General features: G+C 37.8%; 2 protein-coding genes across 2 annotated transcripts in view; both read right to left on the reverse strand.

Annotated features, from left to right (window-relative positions):
- Positions 1-4,500, reverse strand: part of Sec22 (vesicle-trafficking protein SEC22) — a 29,818-nt gene extending 25,318 nt beyond the window's left edge. The window contains exon 1 of the mRNA XM_089093843.1: positions 4,329-4,500. Within this exon, the coding sequence (XP_088949969.1) occupies positions 4,329-4,403 (75 nt within the window). The 5' untranslated portion in view covers positions 4,404-4,500. The remainder of the gene's footprint in view (positions 1-4,328) is intronic.
- Positions 4,501-5,941: 1,441 nt separating this feature from the next.
- Positions 5,942-6,424, reverse strand: LOC148948255 (uncharacterized). The gene has a single exon (XM_089094715.1). It carries the CDS (start codon positions 6,422-6,424, stop codon positions 5,942-5,944), a length of 483 nt encoding a protein of 160 aa, XP_088950841.1.
- Between the last annotated feature and the right edge of the window lie 15,449 nt (positions 6,425-21,873).

Genomic DNA, 21,873 nt, shown 5'->3' on the forward strand with positions numbered 1-21,873 from the left:
TACTGGCCATGGGCCCATTTGCTGTATTTATATTTTTTTATGAAGTTTATACAAGCATCCTTTTCATAAGAACAATACATGCCTTTAGGGCATAACTTAGAATGCCTTCTCCTGGGCCCTGGGGGGTTGTATTGACAATGGAGTTTTTTTTTATCCAACCTTTGAATTATTTTTAACAAAATGTCTATCTCAAAATTTTCATCAGATGGGTTTGGAAAAAGAAGACATGGGGGGGGGGCAGTTGTCCTTGGATCTCTTTTGACTGTTAAAAAGTGAGCTCAAACTTTCAATTTCCACTCAAATGAGCCCTCTCTGAAGTTTATACAAGCATCCCTTCATAAGAACCATATATCCCCCAGGGCATAACTTGCAATGTCTGCCCCCAGGCCCTGGGGGGGTTGTGTCAACACCTGAGTTTTTGTTATTTGACTTTTGAACAATTTTTAATTTAATGGCTATTTCAAAATTTTCATAAGATACATTTGGGGAAAAAAGGGCATGGGGGGGGGGCTAGATGTCCTCCAATCTCTTTTGACTCTCAACAACTGAACTAAAACTTTCAATTTCCAATCAAACAATCCCTCTCCAAAGTTTTTACAAGCATCCCTTCCATAAGAATAATACATTCCCCCAGGGCATAACTTACAATGCCTGCCCCCTGGCCCTGGGGGGCTGTGTTGACCCTGGAGTTTTTGTTGCATGGTATTTGAACTATTTAAAAAAAAAAATTGCTATCTCAAAGTTCTTATTGGATGGGTTTGAAGTAAAAAGGGTGTGGAGGGGGCTAGGTGCCTTCCAATCTCTTTTGACTCTTAAAAAGTGAACTAGAACTTTCAATTTCCAATCACATGAGCCCTCTTTGAAGTTTATACAAGCATCCTTCCATAAGCATCATATATGCCCCCAGGGCATAATTTACAACGTCAGGCCTGGGCCTTGGGAGGCTGTGTTGACACCAAACTTTGTCTTATATGCTCTTAGAACTATTCTTAACAAAGTGGCTATCTCAAAATTTTTATTGGATGCATTTGGGAAAAAAGGATATGGGGGGGGGGCTAATTACCCTCCAATATCTTTTGATGCTTAAAAAGTGAACTAGGACTTTCAGTTTCCAATTAAATGAGCCCTCTCTGAAGTTTTAAACAAGCATTCCTTCCACAAGAACCATATATGCCCCCAGGGCATAACTTATAACCCTCGCCCTGAAGACTGTGGGGGGAGTGTCCTGCTTAAAGATATTACTTCCAGAACTTTCAACCATGTTGAACAAAATGGCTATCTCAAAATTGTGATTGGATGTGTTGGGGGAAAAGGTGGGCATGAGAGGGGGGTTAGTTGCCCTCAAATCACTTTTAACTATTAAAAAGGGCACTAGCCCTTGAATTTCCAATCAAATGAGTCCTTTTTGAAGTTTCTACAACAAAAATTACTATATAAACCTTATATGCCCCCAGGGAATAATTTGCAACCCATACTCTGAGTGCTGTGGGGGGAGTGTCCTCCTAAAAAACACTAGTTCTATCTTGAAATCAACTACATAGAACAAAATGGCTATCTCAAAATTTTGATTGGATGTGTTTGGGGAAATGGTGGGCATGGAAGGGGTGTTAGTTGCCTTTGAATCTCATTTTATCCTTAAAAAGGACACCAGAAATCTTAATTTCCAATCACATGAGCCCCCTTGAAGTTTATACAACAACCCCTTCCATATGAAGTGCCTCTTGGAAATCAAGGGAAAAAAAATAATAATAATAATAAACATTGGAGCCTCTGCTATGTATAAGCATTGCCTCTGATAGTATAAGAAGTGCTGCCCTTTCATAGGCAGTGCTATTGTGCTGCTTATGAAAAGAAGCTTGTCTAGAATTTTACTGAGGTTTAATTCTTAACCTTAACCATTTGATTCTGTTTACTTGATTACATTTTTATACTTAGGCCTAAGAATACCTAAGGCTGAAAAGTTGTTATAACTATTCAGTAAAATTCTACTTTAGCTACATTTGGCTATCATGGAAAGTGGTTAGGTTAGGAAAAAGAAACTTTCAGGGATGGGTCTGCAGGCTAAAGTATGTCCCAGGAAGATATTTCATAGTAGGGTAAAAACCAGTATCCAATTGAGAAAAATTATCTAAAACCTTTACATCTTGCTACCAGAGGAATTGGGAAAAATAATTGTTTAAGATCAAGCACTTGAAATTATTAGTTTATTGACTTACCTACAAGGGCCCCTTTTTGGAAATACTAATTATTCTATTTTGATGTATATATCCTTTTATTGTTTCAGTTTTATTCACATATTAACAGAAAGCTGACTTTCTTCTGATTCTAAAATGTAACTTCTATTGCTTGATATTTATTCTTTAAACCACAAATATTAAATTTTTTTTTCTTTTAAATTGCTTGTCAAAATAGAGACCATATTTTTAATTGTTGCTGACAAATTATTGGTGAAAATCCTAAAATTGGTGAAAATCCAAATGAGTAGAGTTCTTGTTACTGCCCTTGTGCTATAGTAAAATAGGGGTGATCTAAAAAGCCATTACTATTATTGTGGAATGCCACAGAAAAGTGGTCTGTCCCAAAATGAGGTCTTTTACCCTACCTATCTCCACTCCTTCTTTCTCTAGAGGGTCATGCTCTTTGACATGGCCTTTAAAAATCTGTGTATTATAAAAATGAAACCTAGCAAGATAGATCTTCTGCCTAAATAAAGTACAACAAAATTGTTTTCAGTTTCAGAACTTTGCTTCATCCTAATTTATAAGGTTTTAAAGGTATGCAAATACATTTCCTAAAGTTTGGACAAAAATTGATGTGGCTTAAAATTCAACTCAAATAACAGGAATTGCATATTCAGACCTAGGCCTAGGCAACTTTTTCCCCCTAAACCCCAAAAAACTAAAGTTTAAATATAGTTCCCAGAGTGAGAAACCCCTTGTTTATTCAGTGTCTCATGGGAATTAGGGTAAATTTGCAGGTGGCACAATAATTTAGCTAGGATGAAAGTGAAAATATCATTAGATGCCTTTTTTTATGCTCTATCATAATACAATAATTGCTTCTGTTGAAAATTGCATCTTGAGCTCTTAAAGGGGCCCCAAAAGTATTTCATTTTTGTAACCACACAAAGAAGTTATCAACACTAGTTAAGCTATTGACAAGTGGTCAAAAACATATCACTAGTTTATAAATAAGTTGTTCAAGAGTAACATATTCCAAAAATACTTATTTATAACAATTCAAACCTCATTTATTAGGCAACTCAATTCAAATGATTTTCCTACCATTTCAAGTTTTCAAATGCCATTGACAAACATAGCACTGAATTTTGTGATACAAAACTTTGCTGTCAACAATTCAGGGTATATATTTGCACATTGGGGGGGGGGGAGGTGGGGATGTAAAGTTGAAGGTAAATTTGCTGTGGGCCATGTAATTTAGCTAGAATGAAAGTGAAAACATCATTTGATGCTTTTTTTATGCTCTTTCATAATTCATATAAAATACCTTTGGGGCCCCTTTAAGGACTCAAGATGCAATTTGCAACAGAAGCAATTATTGTATTATGAAAGAGCATAAAAAAGGCATCAAATGGTATTTTCACTTTTATCCTAGCTAAATTATTGTGCCACCTGTAAATTTACCAGCCAAAAGCCATAGTAAAAGAAACTGATAGGCTAGCTGAAAATTAAGGTAAAATCTTGTTTTGTCAAAATTTCAATAGGTAGGCTATAGACCTGTCATGTAGGCAACTTTTAGGACCCTCCAGAGAGAGAAGGAGTGGAGATAGGGGTAAATATTTGCCAAATCATATTATTAAGTTAGTAATAAAGTGAATACACTATTTGATGCCTTTTTTGTGCTGATCATGAATATAATAATCATTTCTATCTGAAATGAGTTTCAGCCCCCTAACCAAAACCCCACCCCCATATGTGCAAATATATATCCTGAATTGACATATATAGGGGGGGCCTAAAATTAATTTCTGATAGAAATTATTGTTAAATTTGTAATCAGAATAAAAAAAGGTATTGAATGGTAATTTCACTTTAGTTGTTACTCAATCATATGATTTGGTAAATATTTACCAAGATAGGTACTTGAAAATACCTTCCTAGGACATTTTAGCCTGTAGACCCATCCCTGAAAGTTTCACTTTCCTAACCTCATCCCTGTCCAAAATAGACAAAAGTAGCTAAAGTAGAATTTTATGCAACTATTCTGATATCTTGACCAGACTTTTTTTCGAAAGTTTCACCTGAAGACCATTTGTTGGGGATTCAAAAATAAGCCAAGGCTTTGTAAGAGAAACAAAAAATACAAACCTGTTCATCATCTTGCACTGATGCTGCAAGAGGCAGCCCATCAGAAATTCTAGCAATCACTGTACTAAGGACCATGTTTCACTACCACTGGGTGCAGTCTAAAATGTTTCTTCCACTGTTATCTCGGCCTGGGTCATGTGGAAAGCAAACCTAGGGAAGGATTTGAACTCGATAAACGTTTTCCTCACCGAAATTAAATGACGTGTCCAATTTACATAGCTGCCAGATCATGCTATGCAAAGGCGGTACCAGCGAGACAAATTATTCTTGTTGTTTGAGAAAACTAGATTCGCTTGCTATGGCACCCTAGCTTCCTGGGTCCTGGGTATGTTCTTGAGTAGGGGCGAATATGAAATTTGGAATTTATCCATAAAAAAATAGCACAAGACGATGGAATGAAAGTTTTATTTTTTTTACGTCCTGGGGGGCCAGGGGGGATGTACAACCCGTTGGACATTGGGACTCAACTTCATGTAATTTTCAAAAACAAATTACAAAATGCCATGAGACAACATTCGATCAATAAGACAATAACACACAAAATTATCCTTTATCATTCATGGAAATCCGAAAAACATTCTCGAACTTGCTTGCCAACCTGAAAGCAGAAATAGACCTGACATGCTTCGCAGAACACTTTCGTTCGCATTTCGCATCCAGGCGTCCGGCATCGATCCGAATTCTTCAGTGTCGCGTCGAAGTGAGGAAGATGCTTTCCATTTGATTTCCTTTCCGGTCCGGATGGCAAAGGGTATCTTTTTATTCTTTTAGCCGACTCCTTTAGTTTATCGCCATCATTGTCGTCTTCTCATTCGCTAAAGTCACCCTCGGTTGATCGCCAAAGATCTTCAACTAAATATTCAGCTACCTCAAATCTGAAGTGGATCAGCTGATCGTAGGGTTTGTTCCCTTTGATTGAATCCTGCCTGTAGAGTAGCCAGGTATTCAAAAGAGCCAAGTCAATGAAATGGTGTAGAACTCGAACTGGCCACTTCTTTGTCCTGCTGCTGAATCTGTAATAACTCACCATGCGGTCACAGAGATCGACTCCACCCATGTACTTGTTGTACTGTCTTACCACAAGAGGACTGGGGATATCTACATATTTTCTTTCAGACTTGTCGTATCTTGACACAGGTAGCTCAGGTTCTTTGCCATATCAGGTTAAAGCTAGAAAAATGGGTTTGTTGTCGTACCACTGCGTAAGGGCTACAACTCGATCTTCTTGCGTGAACGTAAAGGACGTCCCACGTCCAGTTCTCTTTAGTTCACGATCGGTCTTCGCTGGTAAACCTTCAAGTCGATTTTTCATGAGCGTGCCAGTTCCATTTATGCGCTTTTCTGATAATTTTTTCGAGTAAAGACATGCTAGTGAAGTACCTATCGAAGAAAAGATATGAACCTTCGCTTAGATCTTGGCATAGGTTTAGCACGGTGGCACTGCCCAGAATTTTAGCTTGTAGTTCTGGCACAAAAATTGTCTTTCCTTGATAGATTACAAAATCATACACCAGACCTGATGAGCCTGCTAAAACAAAGCTCTTCAAGCCAAGAGGATTTGGCTTATTTGGTACGTACTGCTTCAGGCTGCATAGCCCAGCAAAGGGAATCATTTACTTGGCAATAAAAAGGAATTGTTCTCGCTCAAGCTTTAGACACTCATCTCGCACCAAATTCAGCAAGGGACGCACTTTCCAAAGACGATCATTTCTTTTGGTATCCTCGTCGACCTCGTCATACAAAAGGAACTTCTCACTCAGTCTAAGCTTGAAAAACCGATCTCGAGGTATTTTCTCGCAGATGATAGGGACTAGAAATTTCTTGCTCCAAAACATTCGAAGACGAGGAAATTTCAGGTTACTCATGAAGACCGAAATGCCAAAGAATACCTTCAGTTCGGAGGCACTAGCGAGCAAGGATTTGTTTGTGGTCTTCTGGTAATGACAATTCATTCCGAAAGCCATTGTCTCAAAAAGTGAGTCAGGGAAGTACTTCAAAAAGTATTTATATGGCTTCCAGCTTTCCCGTTGACTAGAATCTGAGTACAAGGGAAGGTATGCATGATGCTTGTTCAAGGTATCTGAACTGGTCCACATTTTGTTGGGGCGGCGAATTTTTCCTGAGCGACTTGCTGGTACGGAATCAATTGTGAATGCTGGAATATACTGCGCTAGTAGAATATCGTCCTCTTCTTCGTCGGATAGGACTGAGAAGTCATTGAGATTAGCCCGATCTAGAAAGCCTTGAGACTATTCTTCAATATTGGAGGACACTTGGCCTGCATCTGTTGCACGTGTGTTGCCAGGTAAACACCACTGAGGGTCGGTTTCGTCTCCGCTATCTTCCATGTCGCTGATATCGCTGTTTTCAAGGGAGGACAAGGCTTTTTCTAAGGATACTGCAAAAGAAAGAAACTGTTAGCGCTTTATACCTCACAGTAGAAAACTTTAGACATACGACAACTCCATTTAAATAGCCTCAGCGAAGAAAAAAAATGTTAGGCCTAACCAGAAAAACAACAGCAACCTTATAAGAAAATTAAAATATATTTTCTTGTGAATTATTATCGCTTCTAATCAGCAGTTGTACCAAACCAATCCTGCTCAACTCATCCTCAGGGCTATACTGTGTTGTTTCTCCTCCCCATAGTATAGTGCAGACGGTTTGATATCATTCTATTTCCCTGCTTGTTTTAGTTTTTTTTTTGTTTAAAGCTTTTTCCAATAGAAAATGTTTAGAAGTCCTCCAAAAAAAAAAGTCCCCCCAGATCCCAAATCAAATTCCAGTGAAAGTGCCATAGTGAAAGATACCCATCTTGGCTGGTCAAGCACACTATCTCAAAGTTCAAATGATAGCTCCAATTCGGAGAATAAAACTGATAAGTGTAGGGGCTAATGTAACCATAAATGATGATAATGGGCTTCAAGAGGTCCTCTCTAGAAGCTCTAAAAAAGGAAAAAAACCTCCACAATCAAAAGCATTTCCCCTCTCCCTGCCCAAGATCTTCCCTCCAAAAACTTCGGAATTTAACTTAAAATTACTCCTACTACCCCCATTGAAATAAAAATGATCACTGCAATAAGAGTTGCAATTTTTAAATTGCTAAAATCAATGTTCTCTCTTAATATTAACCGTGATGGATCTCTGCTAATAGCTGTAGAAGATCAGAATTCAGCAGATACAATAATTAACCTAAAATCTCTTCTGAATACCCCAATTATTGCATCCAATTGGAACCCAAAACAATCACCAACAAAAATAGTAGTTTATAATGTTCCCCCAGAGATATCCACTCAGGAGTTAAAAGAAGGCCTCTCAGATAGGGCTGGAAAGACAATCCCATTTGAGGATGTTACCCAGCTTGGCAAACCTAACTCTAATGGCCTAAAAACTAGTAGATCCTTCTTATTCACACTGAAGGAAAAAATTAATATCCCAGAAAAATTATTCCTATATGGGCAAATCAAACCACACAAAGAATACAAACCTAAGCCTATCCAGTGTCAGAAGTGTCACAAACTGGGACACACGACAAACAAATGCAATGAAATTCTCCAAGAGTGTAGTAATTGTAAAGCTTTCCATCCTAAAGAGCTGACAACTTGCAACAACACTCAGCCTACATGTATCAACTGCAAAGGCCCACATGAATCTACAAATAAATCATTATACCCTGCATACAATAAAAGAGCTATAACCCTCCAAATAGCACCCTAGAAGTCAAGCCCATGCCTAATGGAACAATGGGCTGAAAATGAGCTTACACAATCCAACATCACTTTCGCGATTAAATCAGACAAATTCTCCACGTACGACGCCCCCAATGCCTACCATACCCCATATCCGACCGAAGCTGCGGAGCCCTTCCGCTCAAGTCCCTCGCCGACGGAATCACCACGCCACCAAGCCTCCTGGTCCGGTGAGATGAAGTCTGCCTGCCCCCCCCCCCTCCCAAGAAGAAACAAACCAGAAACACTACCAGGAATCAATCCCCTAACCGACAAACAGGATGCACAACCAAAAATGCAATCCCCAAATAAATGCTAAGTCATTCTAAACTGTAATGCAGTTCAGGCCACGAACATATATCAACTAAAGAAAACAAAAATCATTGCAGAATTGACAAAAATCTACATCCCAGATGATATGCTCATTCAATCAAAAAAAGATCTTGCTTTACTCTTAACAAAGCTGAACATTGATACACAGTCATATGAAGAATAAATCAACAACACAACATATATCAATACTCCAATGGACTGTAAGATCACTCACAGAAAATAAGCTAAATGAACTAATATCTTTTATGAATAATAATTCCAGTAATATTGCTTGCCTCCAGGAAACTCATTTAACCCAAAATCAACAAATTAAGTCTCTGGGATATACTATCCTCAGAAAGGATAGATCGTCAGAGAGAAAAGGAGGTGGGGTAGCTTTATTAGTTAAAAATAATATAAAATTCTGTGGCGTTAATTTTTCAGATTTTGCAAATGATGCTGGTGCAATTGGTATCAGTGTTTGGCTGAATAATGTAAAAACCTACATAATAAGCTTTTATAGCCCTAATGGCCAAACTACAGATGCCAAGGATTTTTTTAATTATATAAATAATTCTAATATACTAAAAAATATCATTATTTGTGGAGATTTCAATGCCCACAGCCTTTTGTGGGGGAAAAAACCAGCAAATAAAGCTGGTAAATTCATTGAGCATATGACTTCAAATAATAATGAATTAGCTGTTGCTACCCCTCCAAACCTGAATACATATTTCAACCCCAAAAGTGGCAGATTCTCCACAATTGACGTACAAATCGTGTCATTAAATTTTTTTAATAAAATTTACATAAATAAAATTGATAGTCTATGTACTGACCACTTTACTATAGTTTGCTCCCTAAATGAACCTGCTGAAACTTTATCTCATACCTTCAAATATATCAACATTAAAGCAAATTGGTCTATGTTCCAAAATAAGCTAAATGATGAAATTACAAGTTTAACCCAAAATTCATGCATTTCAAACACAACAGTTGACACACATGCTGAAGCCTTGACATCTTTACTAATAAATACAGCTAATCATGCTATCCCCAGGAAAACACCTAAGAAAAAATTCCCTAAACAAATTCCTAAAGCATGGTGGACAAAGGAGTGACTAAAGAAATGGAGGATAAATAAGGCAGCTAGGACATAATTCATAAAAAAAACATCACCTACTACATATTTAAAAAAATTACAAGCAGAATCTAATCTAAAAAGGACTATAATAGATGCTAAATATAAATACTGGAAAATTTTTGCAAATAATCTCTCCAGAGAAACACATGAGCCAATTATACATAAAGTCATAAGCCCCATCTGTGGGGAAAAGACTTCCCCCAATCCACTCCTGTATGAGCTTATACATAATAATATCCATTATGACAATGATAATGAAAAAGATAACATATTTGCAACTCTTTTTGTTAATAAGCTAACATCAAATAATCAAAGTAAACTTTCTACAATTCCTATGAGCCCGAGTTACCAACCATGCCCAGGATCCAAGTACATAATTAATCCATTCTCAATCCAGGAAATGAATAATGCAATACATCATATTAGAACCAAAACTAGTGGCAGCTATGACAATATACACCCTACATGGATAAAGAATCTCACACCTTCATATAAACAAGAACTGCTAAATTGTTATAATCACGCTTGGGCATCTTCTAGGTTACCCAATATATGGAAATGTTCGTCCCTCCTACCAATCCTAAAGAAAAATAAACCAAAAGATAACCCTGAGTCTTATAGGCCCATAATGATTACTCCTGTGATGGGGAAAATAATGGAGAAAATGATCTATCACAAACTCCTCTGGTTTGTTGAAAAAAATAATATGATCCCTCACACACAAACTGGATTCAGTAAACACCACTCCTCAACAGATGCTTTCATTTTGCTAACAAATGCAATAAATGAATCTTTCTCAAAAAATAATGTCCTAGTTGCAGCTTTTCTAGATTTTGGAGGGGTATATGACAATGTGAACCACCAAATCCTTGTAAAAAAACTTGCAAACCTTGGAGTACCCCCTAAGCTAGTATCATTTATTAAATCCTTCATAGAAGTGCCAAGTTTCATCGTTTGTTTTGGTTCAGCCTCTTCACCCCAAAAGACAATAACCAAAGGCCTACCTCAGGGAGCAGTCCTCAGTTGCCTCCTATTTGCGCTATATCTCTGGGACATGAAACTACACCACACGAATCTACAATGTGCTGATGATCTAGTGCTATGGTCATCTGGCAACACCTTTCAGATAGAACAGTCAATTCTGCAAAAGTCACTTTTCCAGTTTGAAAATTTCTCTCAACATTCAGATTTACCCATTGCACCCACCAAGTCAAAAATAATCCAATTTCACCAGAAGCGAAACCATGTTAATGCAAAACTAACTCTAAATAAAACAACTAGACATAGACATAGACATAGACAGAGGTTTATTAAGATCGAACAGCGTAGCCATGGCTAATTTATGTCGTCTTTACAACAATATGAAAAAAAAATAAAAATACAAATAACACTATAAAAACACTAACACGTGAATTCAAATAACACTAAGTCTTGTTGTATGCTTCTACGAAAGAGGGGACAAACGTGTTTTTGTAGCGGTTGGTCCTGCAGACCGGGGGCTGTAGCTTCGACTGGGATCTGGTTCTTTGGTTAACAGGAGCATCAGGTGGGAGGATCAGTCTGTGATGGGGCGAAGATAGCAGTGACTTGCCGAGGGACATGATCAGTGATAATCGTCTGTCGCTGAGAGATTCAAGGTTCAGTTCTTGCAAGAGTTTGCTGTAGTCGTCACTTCTGTTACCAACGATTATGTTAACAGCTCGCTTCTGCAAAGATTCAAGGTCATCGCAAAGGTAGTGGGTGCTCTGGACAAAAGGTCCCCAGACAGCGACGGCATATTCGAGTAGAGGTCTCACATACGTAATATAGGCATTTTTTAGGCTTTGAGTGTCGCCGCCAAACCTGCGCATCAGGACGAGGGTCTAAAGTGATGCATTGCCAGCCTTAATAACCTTCTCCACGTGTTCGGTGAATGTGCAGTCCATCGATAATGTGACTCCGAGGATTTTTGCAGATGGAACAACAGGGAAAGGGACTTGCGGGAATTCCAGATCACGTTTTAAGGGGCAAAACCTGAGGATCATTGATTTATCTGCATTCAGTGTCAACTTGTAACGTTCACAGTCCTCAGAGAAGGAAGCCAGAAGGGTCTCGCTGAACTGACGTTCGATTACACCTTCTCTGACGAGGTATTTGAGGACAAATGATAAATCGTCGACGAATTTGAGTCGCTCTTCGAAATTCTGAAGGAGGAAGTTGATGAGGGAGATAAATATGAAACCAGCAAGTTTTGTACCCTGAGGGGCTCCACAGGTAAGTTTAGACCAGTATGAGATCAAGTCACCTTCAAACAATGGAAATACACACTGCATTCTGTCCTGAAGGAAGCTCATCACTAATGCAAGAGACCGCTTCTGTGCGCCCATTGCTCGCATATTTCTTGCTGCCGTAAGATGACAAATCAGGTCAAATGCCTTCCTGAAATCGGCGAAAGCTAGGTCGATGAAGGTACTGCCCTTGTCAAGCCACTTAAAGATAATGTCAACTAGGCGCACGAGGTATATCAAGGTATTGCAACCTTTGAGGCCGCCATACTGGTAACGGTCTATGTTTTCCCGCGTTTGCTTGAGCAATTCACGCAGGATGAATGACTCGGTGACTTTTGCAAAGGTAGATGTGATTGATATCGGTCGTAACTCGTTGCAATATTTGGGTGTTTTAGTCTTCGGTATAACACGCACAAATGCGCGTTTCCAGCACGACGGGAAAGTTGACTGGGCGAAACATTCGCTGATGATGTGTCCAAGTGGCTTGGCCAGGAAAAGAGAGAACTCTCGTATTAACCTTATAGGCAGCTCTTCAGGAAAAGAGCTACTGGATGGACACAACTTGTTCAACTCTTTGAAAACTTGATACTCAACTATTTCGATTTCACCTTCGTCAGGGCATATTGACAGTAGATTCTCTATTTCAGTGTTAGTTGGGGCGGGAAAGGATGTACAAATGTCAGTAAAATAATTGTTGACGTCATTTGCACTCACGAGTGACCCATCATCGTTCAGAATACGGATACTGGATGATACTATTTTTCCAGCAATCTGCCTCACTAGACGGTGCCATTTACGGGGATCCTTTTTTATTTCAGGGTCCGAAAGGGATTTTCCGAAGGACTTTCTTGCCTCGCGACAAAGGCTAACTATTTTGTTTCTTAATAATCGTAATTCCAGAAGATAATCATATTAATTACCTAGGTCTCATGCTTGACCAAAAACTTAATTTCCACCTACACATTTCAAACACATTAAAAAAAAAGCTATAGAAAAACAAATATACTAAAAAGACTTCTTTCCACACCCTGGGGATGTAAGGAGACAACCTTACTCCAGTTTTATAAATCACATATAAGACCCCATATTGACTATGGGTTCATATTGACTATCGGGTGTGGTGCATATGCAAAGACCCAGATGTAAAAAATTGAAACAATACGAAATGATATAATACGTGTCATATTTGGTCTTAGGAAACCCACAAGCACCAAGTTTCTGCTTATGGAGAGTGGATTAACAACAATAAGGGAGAGACGCAGGTTTCTCTTGACAAAACATTTTCAGTACATTCCTAGCCACTTTGGCATAAGTGGTAATCATAAGGTTGATGAAATAGCAAAAAATGCTATAAATATTGACCAGCCAAGTGGGAGACCAATCCCAATTAAATATATTTACCGATGGAGGCTATCAGATATTAATTTTAATAAGATTAATCCTATCCTTTCCCCCTTTCCCAATAAGTATCTTTCTAAAATTTATCATAGAATTCGTTCTGGAACAAATGGACTAAATTTCCTTGCATTGTCATATAAGTTTTCTAATTCAAGTGGTTCAATTCCCCTGTCCCCTCTTTGCAGGCATTGTAATATGAATAATGAAACAATTGACCATTGCCTATTTGAATGTAATATGCTCACGTCTGCACAACATACCTTGCTTTGTAATCTGTTAAAATGCTTTAAACACCACAAAATCTCACTATCAGCCAAGAGCCTAGCCAACTATACCTGCACACAGAGCACAGAAATTGATATCTATCATCTTATATTTGAACTCCTTGAGTCAAATGATCTACTGAAAGATATATGAGAATATCTAATAAATAAGAGACAACCAAGACAGTAGCTCTGTAGCCCACAGAGTGAAGCAAAAAGAAGAGGGCTAAATAGTACCAACTGAATACCCCGCCTGCTGTGAATTAGAAGAAGAAGAACTTAGCTCCAAAAATACAATCTTTCAACCCGTTGGACTTCTAATGTAAGACCGAATGTACAACCCATTGTACAAGACTGAAAGTCCTTCTGCCAGATGGCAGCAATAACAGTAAATGCGCTAAAAATTAAACCTGTCAATACTTTGGTCTTAGGGTAAATCGTCTGATTTTTTTCTATTGTCTAGCCTATCTCTTTATATTTTTTATCTAATTTCTTACCTTTTGACCTTTTTCGTAAGTTGATTTTCTTTATTTCACTTGCTACTGGTTCGGCCTCCATTACTGTTACTGGACTAAAAAAAATCACAGATGGCAGCAAACGCCTTTTGCAGAAAAGGAGACAATCTTTAAGTCCCGATTTGCATTAGGTTGGTCGATAAAAATTCATAAACGAATATACAACCGGTTGGACATCAGGTCCCAGGAGGCTAGACACGTCTTGGATAAATGCCACCCTTGGGAGGAAATGGCACTTACTCCATTGTGAGCACAGTTTATAGACAGTAAGCTTATCGCAGATAATTTCTGGTCTTGGGTCTCGGTGCAAACAAAAAGCTCCTCCCACTTGTTTCTGCCTTAGCGGATTAGTCTGTTATCATCAATCACTGAGAAATGGTTACCAAGTGCATTATTCGTAATTGCGAAAGCAGAAAAAAACTTGGTGAGCCAGCCAAGTGGTTTGCAAGCGTCCCATCTCACAGTTATTAATTATTTTATATACAAATTTTTACTTAATCTATTATTTACGTGGTCTCAACTGATCGGCCTTTGTAGCATTTTCCAAAACCGGGGGCGGGGGGGTTGATGAAATTTGTGAAAATAAGGAATTTTTTCTTCTTCTAATAACTGGTGGGGTAGGTATGATGGTTTCAGGGGCGGATCCAGGATTTTTTTAGGGGGGGCGCAAAATAGGTTGATCCGACAAACTTACGTTAGGAGCAAGTTTAAGTAATGCGAACTTGCGTTAATTAGGTAAATTACGATACTTTAGACTGCTTTACGAGGTTACCTCTCGCCCCCCCTCTGTATCCGAAACTGGCGATTTTATCATTTTTTTTTTCACGTTGGGCGGTTTATTGTATCAGATTGTAGTTCCTGCGATATTTGAAAAATCTATTTATCTGTTTTGGCGGAGAGCCTAGATAAAACTAGTTTTGTTTTCAATCAATGTTTTCATATGAAATGGGCAGACCTTTCCTGAACTTTAAACAATAAACACATCTGTTTGAAAATCTTTGCACTTTCTGAATTTAGATAGCGATAAGGGTTCCTGATTGAGAACAATTTTAGGACTTGAGTTCTAATTATTGGTTGTTGTGGTAAAAGTTGCCACAATAGCCCTATCCAAGAAAATACCAAACGTCTGTTAAGAATTGTTTTTCGTAAAATTCTATATATATATATATATATATATATATATATATATATATATATATATATATATATATATATATAGATATATATATATATATATATATATATATATATATATATATATATATATATATATATATATATGTATATATATACATGTATATATATAACATATATATACATATATATATATATATATATATATATATATATATATATATATATATATATATATATATATATATATATATATATATATATATATATATATATATATATATATATATATATATATATATATATATATATATATATATATATATATTTATATTTATATTTATATCGGCGCGAACATACAACTCCTCTCATTTGATCTGCCATTAGCGGTCCAATTACCCTGGAACACGTATTTTGGCAGAAACTTTCTCAAAATGCCTTTGAAACCAACTCGAGACTTCGAAACCTATTTTTAATTCCTAAAAACATCTAATAACAACATTACAGTACTAACTACCGATTTTCATGTATGTATTGGAATAAATTAATTTAAAATTAGTTTCTTCAAAATTAGTGTTCCAACGTTGAAGCCAAGTTTCGCGTCCAAGAGAAATCTGACTTGTCTACCCGCGAAAAGATCTGATAACGCCTATGTTTCTATCTGCAAAAACGTTCTCCGGAGCACTCTCCGGGTTTTTATAATGGGAGAGATAGAGAATGATCATACTGCTAATTATATAAACTGTGATTGTGAGGAAGCAAAATGGTACTTGGTAATTACAGAGAACAATGATAATTCAATGATCATTTCGAACTTCAATCAAAAATGTAGATTTTTTTTTAAAGCTACAGCTGATTATAATTTGTGGTTAGAATCTGAGTGCATTCATAGTGTCTTCGTTAAATCTTACTGAAGAAATTTTGTTTGCTTTAAACACCTGTCTTCATTGCTACCTTTTTCAAATTAATTAAAATAAATTTTCCGAAAAGGAACTTTGTTAAAGAAAAGGCCATATTAAACTTAAGAACGGAAGAAACGGAAACCTACAATAACTCAAACTCAAAACTACCAGAAATTAAAGAAGCCTACTACCATTACTAATACTACTACTACCACTAATGCTAACAACTCACCGCAGAACCAAGCCACTTGAGGCCAACACAGCTACGCACGCTCCTCCTCCATACCAATCTATTCAAAGCCTCCCTCTTTATACCCTCACAGGAAGTTCCCATTTCCCTAAAATTTTTCGTTATGACATCCTACCACCCCAACCGACCTACTTTCTGTTTAACCCTTGACGGTTGGCCAAAAGGGACACTCTTCGGCTATCTGTATAAATGAAATCCAAAACGAATAAAAATCATATAAACAATCATAGCACTAAAATATATATAACAGAAAATAATATAGATGAATAATTAAATCTTAAAACAAGTAAATCTTAAATTATATATCGAAATCAAGCTTGAAAAGAACAGAAATCACTGCAAACAAGAGTTTGGAATATGCTCTCCTTCTCTCTCTGTAAAAGCCTACAGCATCATTGACGCTTTACTGAAAACTATATGTATCTTGAACAGTCTTGGAAAGTAAAAATAAAATCAAATTGAACATTTGATTTATCCACAATGTATTATTTATTTTTTCCCGTGGTCTTAGACCAGGACACTTCGTATCGCAGGAGTTGTCGTAGAAACTTCGAAAAGGGCTCATTCGATTGGAAATTGGAGTGGCTAGTGCCCTTTTTAATAGTCGAAAGTGATTGAAGGGAAACTAGCCCCCCCAAGCCCATCATTCCCCCAAAAATATCCAATGAAAATATTGAGATAGCCATTTTGTTCAACATAGTTGATTTCCAGATAGAAATTATCTTTTTGAGGAGGACACTCCCCCATAGCTCTAAGGGCAAAGGTTGTAAGTTATGCCCTGGGGGTATATAAGCTTTTTATAGAAAGCGTTGTCGTAGAAACTTCAAAAACGGCTCATTCGATTGAAAATTCAAAGGGCTAGTGCCCTTTTAATAGTCGAAAGTGATTGGAGGGCAACTAAAACCCCTCTCACGCCCACACTTTCCCCAAACACATCCAATCAGAGGGCAACTAGCCCCCCCACGCCCATCATTCCCCCAAATACATCCAATGAAAATTTTGAGATAACCATTTTATTCAGCGTAGCTGATTTCCAGATAGAAAATATGTTTTAGAGGAGCACACTCCCCCAAAACCCTCAGGGCAAGGGCTTTAAGTTATGCACTAGGGGCATATAAGAACGATATTGGCAAAATGTATTATTTATTATTTTTTTCCTTTAGAGCAGGGCAGTTCGTATCGAAGAAGTTTTCATATAAACTTCGAACAGGGCTCATTCAATTGGAAATTGGAGTGGTTTATGCCCTTTTTAATAGTCGAAATTGATCGGAAGGCAACTAACACCCCTTCCACGCCTATCATTTCCCGAAACATATCCAGTCAAAATTTTGAGAAAGCCATTTTGTTCAGCGTAGTTGATTTCCAGATAGAAATTATGTTTTTGAGGAGGACACTCCCCCACAGCCCTCAGGGCAAGGGTTGTAAGTTATGTCCTGGGGGCATTTAAGGTTTTTGTAGGTTGTCGTAGAAACTTAAAAAAAGGCTCATTCGATTGGAAATTCAAAGGGCTAGTGCCTTTGAGATGGTCATTTTATTCAACGTAGTTTTAAGTGCTGGAAATTAGGTCTTTGAGGATGACAACCCCCCCTCTACAGCCCTCAGAGCAAGGGTTGTAAGTTAAGCCCTGGGGGCATACAAGGTTTTTATAGAACGTGTTGTCGTAAAAACTTCAAAAAGGAATCATTCGATTGGACATTGAAATAGTTAGTGCTCTTTTTAATAGTCGAAAGTGATTGGAAGGCAACTAACACCCCTCCCACGCCTATCTTTCCCCCAAACACATTCAATAAAAATGTTGAGATAGCCATTTTATTCCACGCAGTTCAACGTTCAGAAAATTATACCTTTGAGCAGGACACTCCCCCACAGTCTTCAGAGCAAGGGTTATAAGTTATGCCCTTAGGGCATATAAGGTTTTTGTTGAAATATTTGTCTTAGAAACTTGAAAAAAGGGCTCATTCGATTTGAAATTCAAAGGACTAGTGCCCTTTTTAATAGTCGAAACTGATTCGAGGGCAACTAACCCCCCTCTCACGCCCACCTTTTCCTCAAACACATCCAATCAAAATTTTTAGATAGCCATTTCATTTAACATAGTTGAAAGTTTTTGAAACTAGGTTTTTAAGGATGACAACACCTCCCCACCACAGCCCTCAGGGCAAGGGTTGTAAGTTATGCCCTGGGGGCATATAAGGTTTTTATTGAAAGCTTTGTCGTAGAAACTTCAAAAAGGGCTCATTCAATTTGAAATTCAAAGGGCTAGTGCCCTTTTTAAAAGTTGAAAGTGATTGAAGGGCAACTAACGCCCCTCTCACGCCCACCATTTCCCCAAACACATCGAATCAAAATTTTGAGATAGCCATTTCGTTCAACGTAGTTGAAAGTTCTGGAAATTAGGTTATTTAGGATGATAACCCCCTCAAAGCCCTCAGTTCAAGGGTGATAAGTTATGCCCTGGGGGCATATAAGGTTTATACAGAAAATTGTCATAGAAATTTCAAAAAGGGCTCATTTGAAATTGCCCTTTTTAATAGTCGTAAGTGAGTGGAGAGTAATTTCCACCTCTCACGCCCACCATTTCCACAATAACTTTCAATCAAAGTTTATAGATAGCCATTTTTTTCAACGTAGTTGAAAGTTCTAGAAATTATGCATTTAAGGATGACAAACCCCCAAGAGCCCCCACGGTAATGGTTGTAAGTTATACCCTTGGGGTATACAAGGTTTTTATAGATAGAATTGTCGTAAAAACGTCAAAAGGGGCTCATTCAATTGGAAATTCAGAGGGCTAGTGCCCTTTTTAATAGTCGAAAGTGATTGAAGGGTGACTAACCCCCCTCTCACGCCCACCATTCCTCCAAACATATACAATCTAAGTTTTCAGATAGCCATTTTTTTCAACGTAGTAGAAAGTTCTGGAAATTAGGTGTTTGAGGATGACAACCCTCCCCCAGCCCTCAGGGCAAGGGGTTGTAAGTTATGCCCTGGGAGCATATGAGGTTTTTATTGAAAGCGTTGTCTTAGAAACTTCAAAAGGGGTCGGTTGATTGGAAATTGAAAGGACTAGTGCCTTTTTTAATAGTTGAAACTTATTTGAGGGCAACTAACCCCCCTCTCACGCCCACCGTTTCCCCAACACATCCAATCAAAATTTTTAGATATCCATATTATTCAACATAGTTGAAAGTTTTGGAAACTGGGTTTTTAAGGATGACAACCCCTCCCCACCACAGACCTCAAGGCAAGGATTGAAGTTATGCTCTGGGGGCAAATAAGGTTTTTATTGCCCTTTTTAATAGTCGAAACTGATTCGAGGGCAACTAACCCCCCTCTCACGCCCACCTTTTCCTCAAACACATCCAATCAAAATTTTTAGATAGCCATTTCATTTAACATAGTTGAAAGTTTTTGAAACTAGGTTTTTAAGGATGACAACCCCTCCCCACCACAACCCTCAGGGCAAGGGTTGTAGGCTAAGTTATGCCCTGGGGGCATATAAGGTTTTTATTGAAAGCGTTGCCGTAGAAACTACAAAAGGGCTCATTCATTTGGAAATTGAAAGGGCTAGTTCCTTTTTTAATAGTTGAAAAATATTGGAGAGCGACTAACGCCTCTCTCACGCCCACCATTTCCCCAAACACATCCAATAAAAATTTATAGATAGCCATTTTGTTTAATGTAGTTGAAAGTTCTGGAAATTAGGTCTTAGAGGATGACAACCACCCTAACAGCCCATAGTGTAAGGGTTGTAATTTGTGCCCTGGGGTCATATAAGGTGTTTTTAGAAATCGTTGTCGTTTCAAAAAGGGCTCATTAGATTGGAAATCGAAAGGCCTAGTGCCCTTTTTAATTGTCGAAAGTGATTGGAAGGCTTGACATTTTTATATTAAAGATCGATGTGGGTATAACATATTTTTTGTTGTTGTTGTTGTTGTCGTTTAGACCAGGGCACTTTGTATCGAAGGAGTTGTCGTGGGAACTTCGAAGAGGGCTCAATCGATTGAAAATAGAAAGTTCTGATGCCCTTTTTAATAGTCGAAAGGGATTGGAAGTAGAGAGCTATCTTATACTCGTGACATGACCACGTGGTCATGTCAGCATTTTTAATGCTGACGGGGCACCAAATTTGGGCATAGAGTCATTAGGGAGAATGATTACGTAATGGGGTCAATGACCTCTTTTTCCAAGATCGAGTTATTTGATGTTTCTATGTGTAATAGCTCCGGTGCGAAGGTTGCACATGCGCATTGAATTCTAACGGGAGCAGTGTTATTGATCTGGGACTCGAGGGAGACGTGAATTTCCGAGAACTTGATTGCATCATCGATTGGGAATTTTATTGATCCGATAACGGGAAACAGTTAGATCACGTGTTTCCTTCTCAGCCAATCAGCGAGTCGGTGATATCCCCCTTCTCAAACATTCAGTGCGCTAGTTACAGGGTAGTAGCGGATGGGAATACAAGGAAAGTAGTTTTGCTATTGGTCTATTATTCTGCTTATGGTATTAAATGGAGTGAGAAGAAGAACGGTTTGATTTTAATCATTTGGATCTATATTTGTGTGTGTTGATAATGATGAGTGTGCTGTTTACACTATTAAAAGTTGATAGTGGAGCTGATGATTATAGTACAAGAGCACCAAACATTGCGGTGGAAATCACGAAAGGATCACGGCTTTGTCAGGAATGGGATGCAGTATATACAAGATATGTGATATCCTTGAGCAAATTTAAAATGGAGGATCAATTATGTTTCGCCGCTAAAATTGATATAGCGCATGCGAATAGAATTCAATGTGCTTTAAGTGCATTGGTGAAACATATTGAAGACAATAAACAGTATCGATAATTGTCCATGCTCTGTATTATTCTTGTTGTTGTTGTTGATGTAATTATTCAGTAAAATTATTTCGAAATCGAAAATGTTCTCTTTCATTTCTGGTTAGAGCTAACGAATCAGGGTCAGTCTAGAGTCAGCAGTTGGAGTGAAAGGACTGAAAAATGAATAAATTTGAGAAAGAGAGAATTAGATCGAATCTAGTGTTTATGGAAAAACATTTGATTTTGGATGATGATTTCCTCGAGTTATCTCTTAAACGCAGGATATTCTCTTGTCGGGGAACACTTGAAAATATAATGAGGAGTGATTCTCCCCCATTGGACTATTGTATGAAACTTTTAAAATGTGACTCAAATGCTTATAGTCAATTTATTGATATATTAATTGGAACAAGACAGAATCATATTGTGGACATACTTTTGAAAACATTGCCAATGGATTCAATGTAGATGGCTCCCCCCCATCATTCGAAAAGGGTAACGACACATAGCTACTCCTCTCTTCCACCATTTCCCTCTCGTTGAATTTATCGAACGAAGAGGATGAGTATCATTTTAGCAGTGAGTGAGTTGACATTAGAAACCGAAAAATTTTCTATATATATCCATTGTGCATGTACACTCTTGGCAGTTGGAATCAATGTGAGAATTGTACAATTATTGATGACTATAGTGAAAAGTGTAAATTATGTAATCCTTGTAAATTACATAGGCCATTGCAGTGTCCTACGCCCACGCGCAAAGAGACAGTTCTAACACCATGCGGTTGTTAGAAATAGTTGAAACATTGGAT

Source organism: Artemia sp. Qi Xiang Cuo, chromosome 9 (genome assembly GCF_049724085.1).
Source record: "Artemia sp. Qi Xiang Cuo chromosome 9, ASM4972408v1, whole genome shotgun sequence".
In the NCBI taxonomy this organism is placed as follows: Eukaryota; Metazoa; Arthropoda; class Branchiopoda; order Anostraca; family Artemiidae; genus Artemia; species Artemia sp. Qi Xiang Cuo.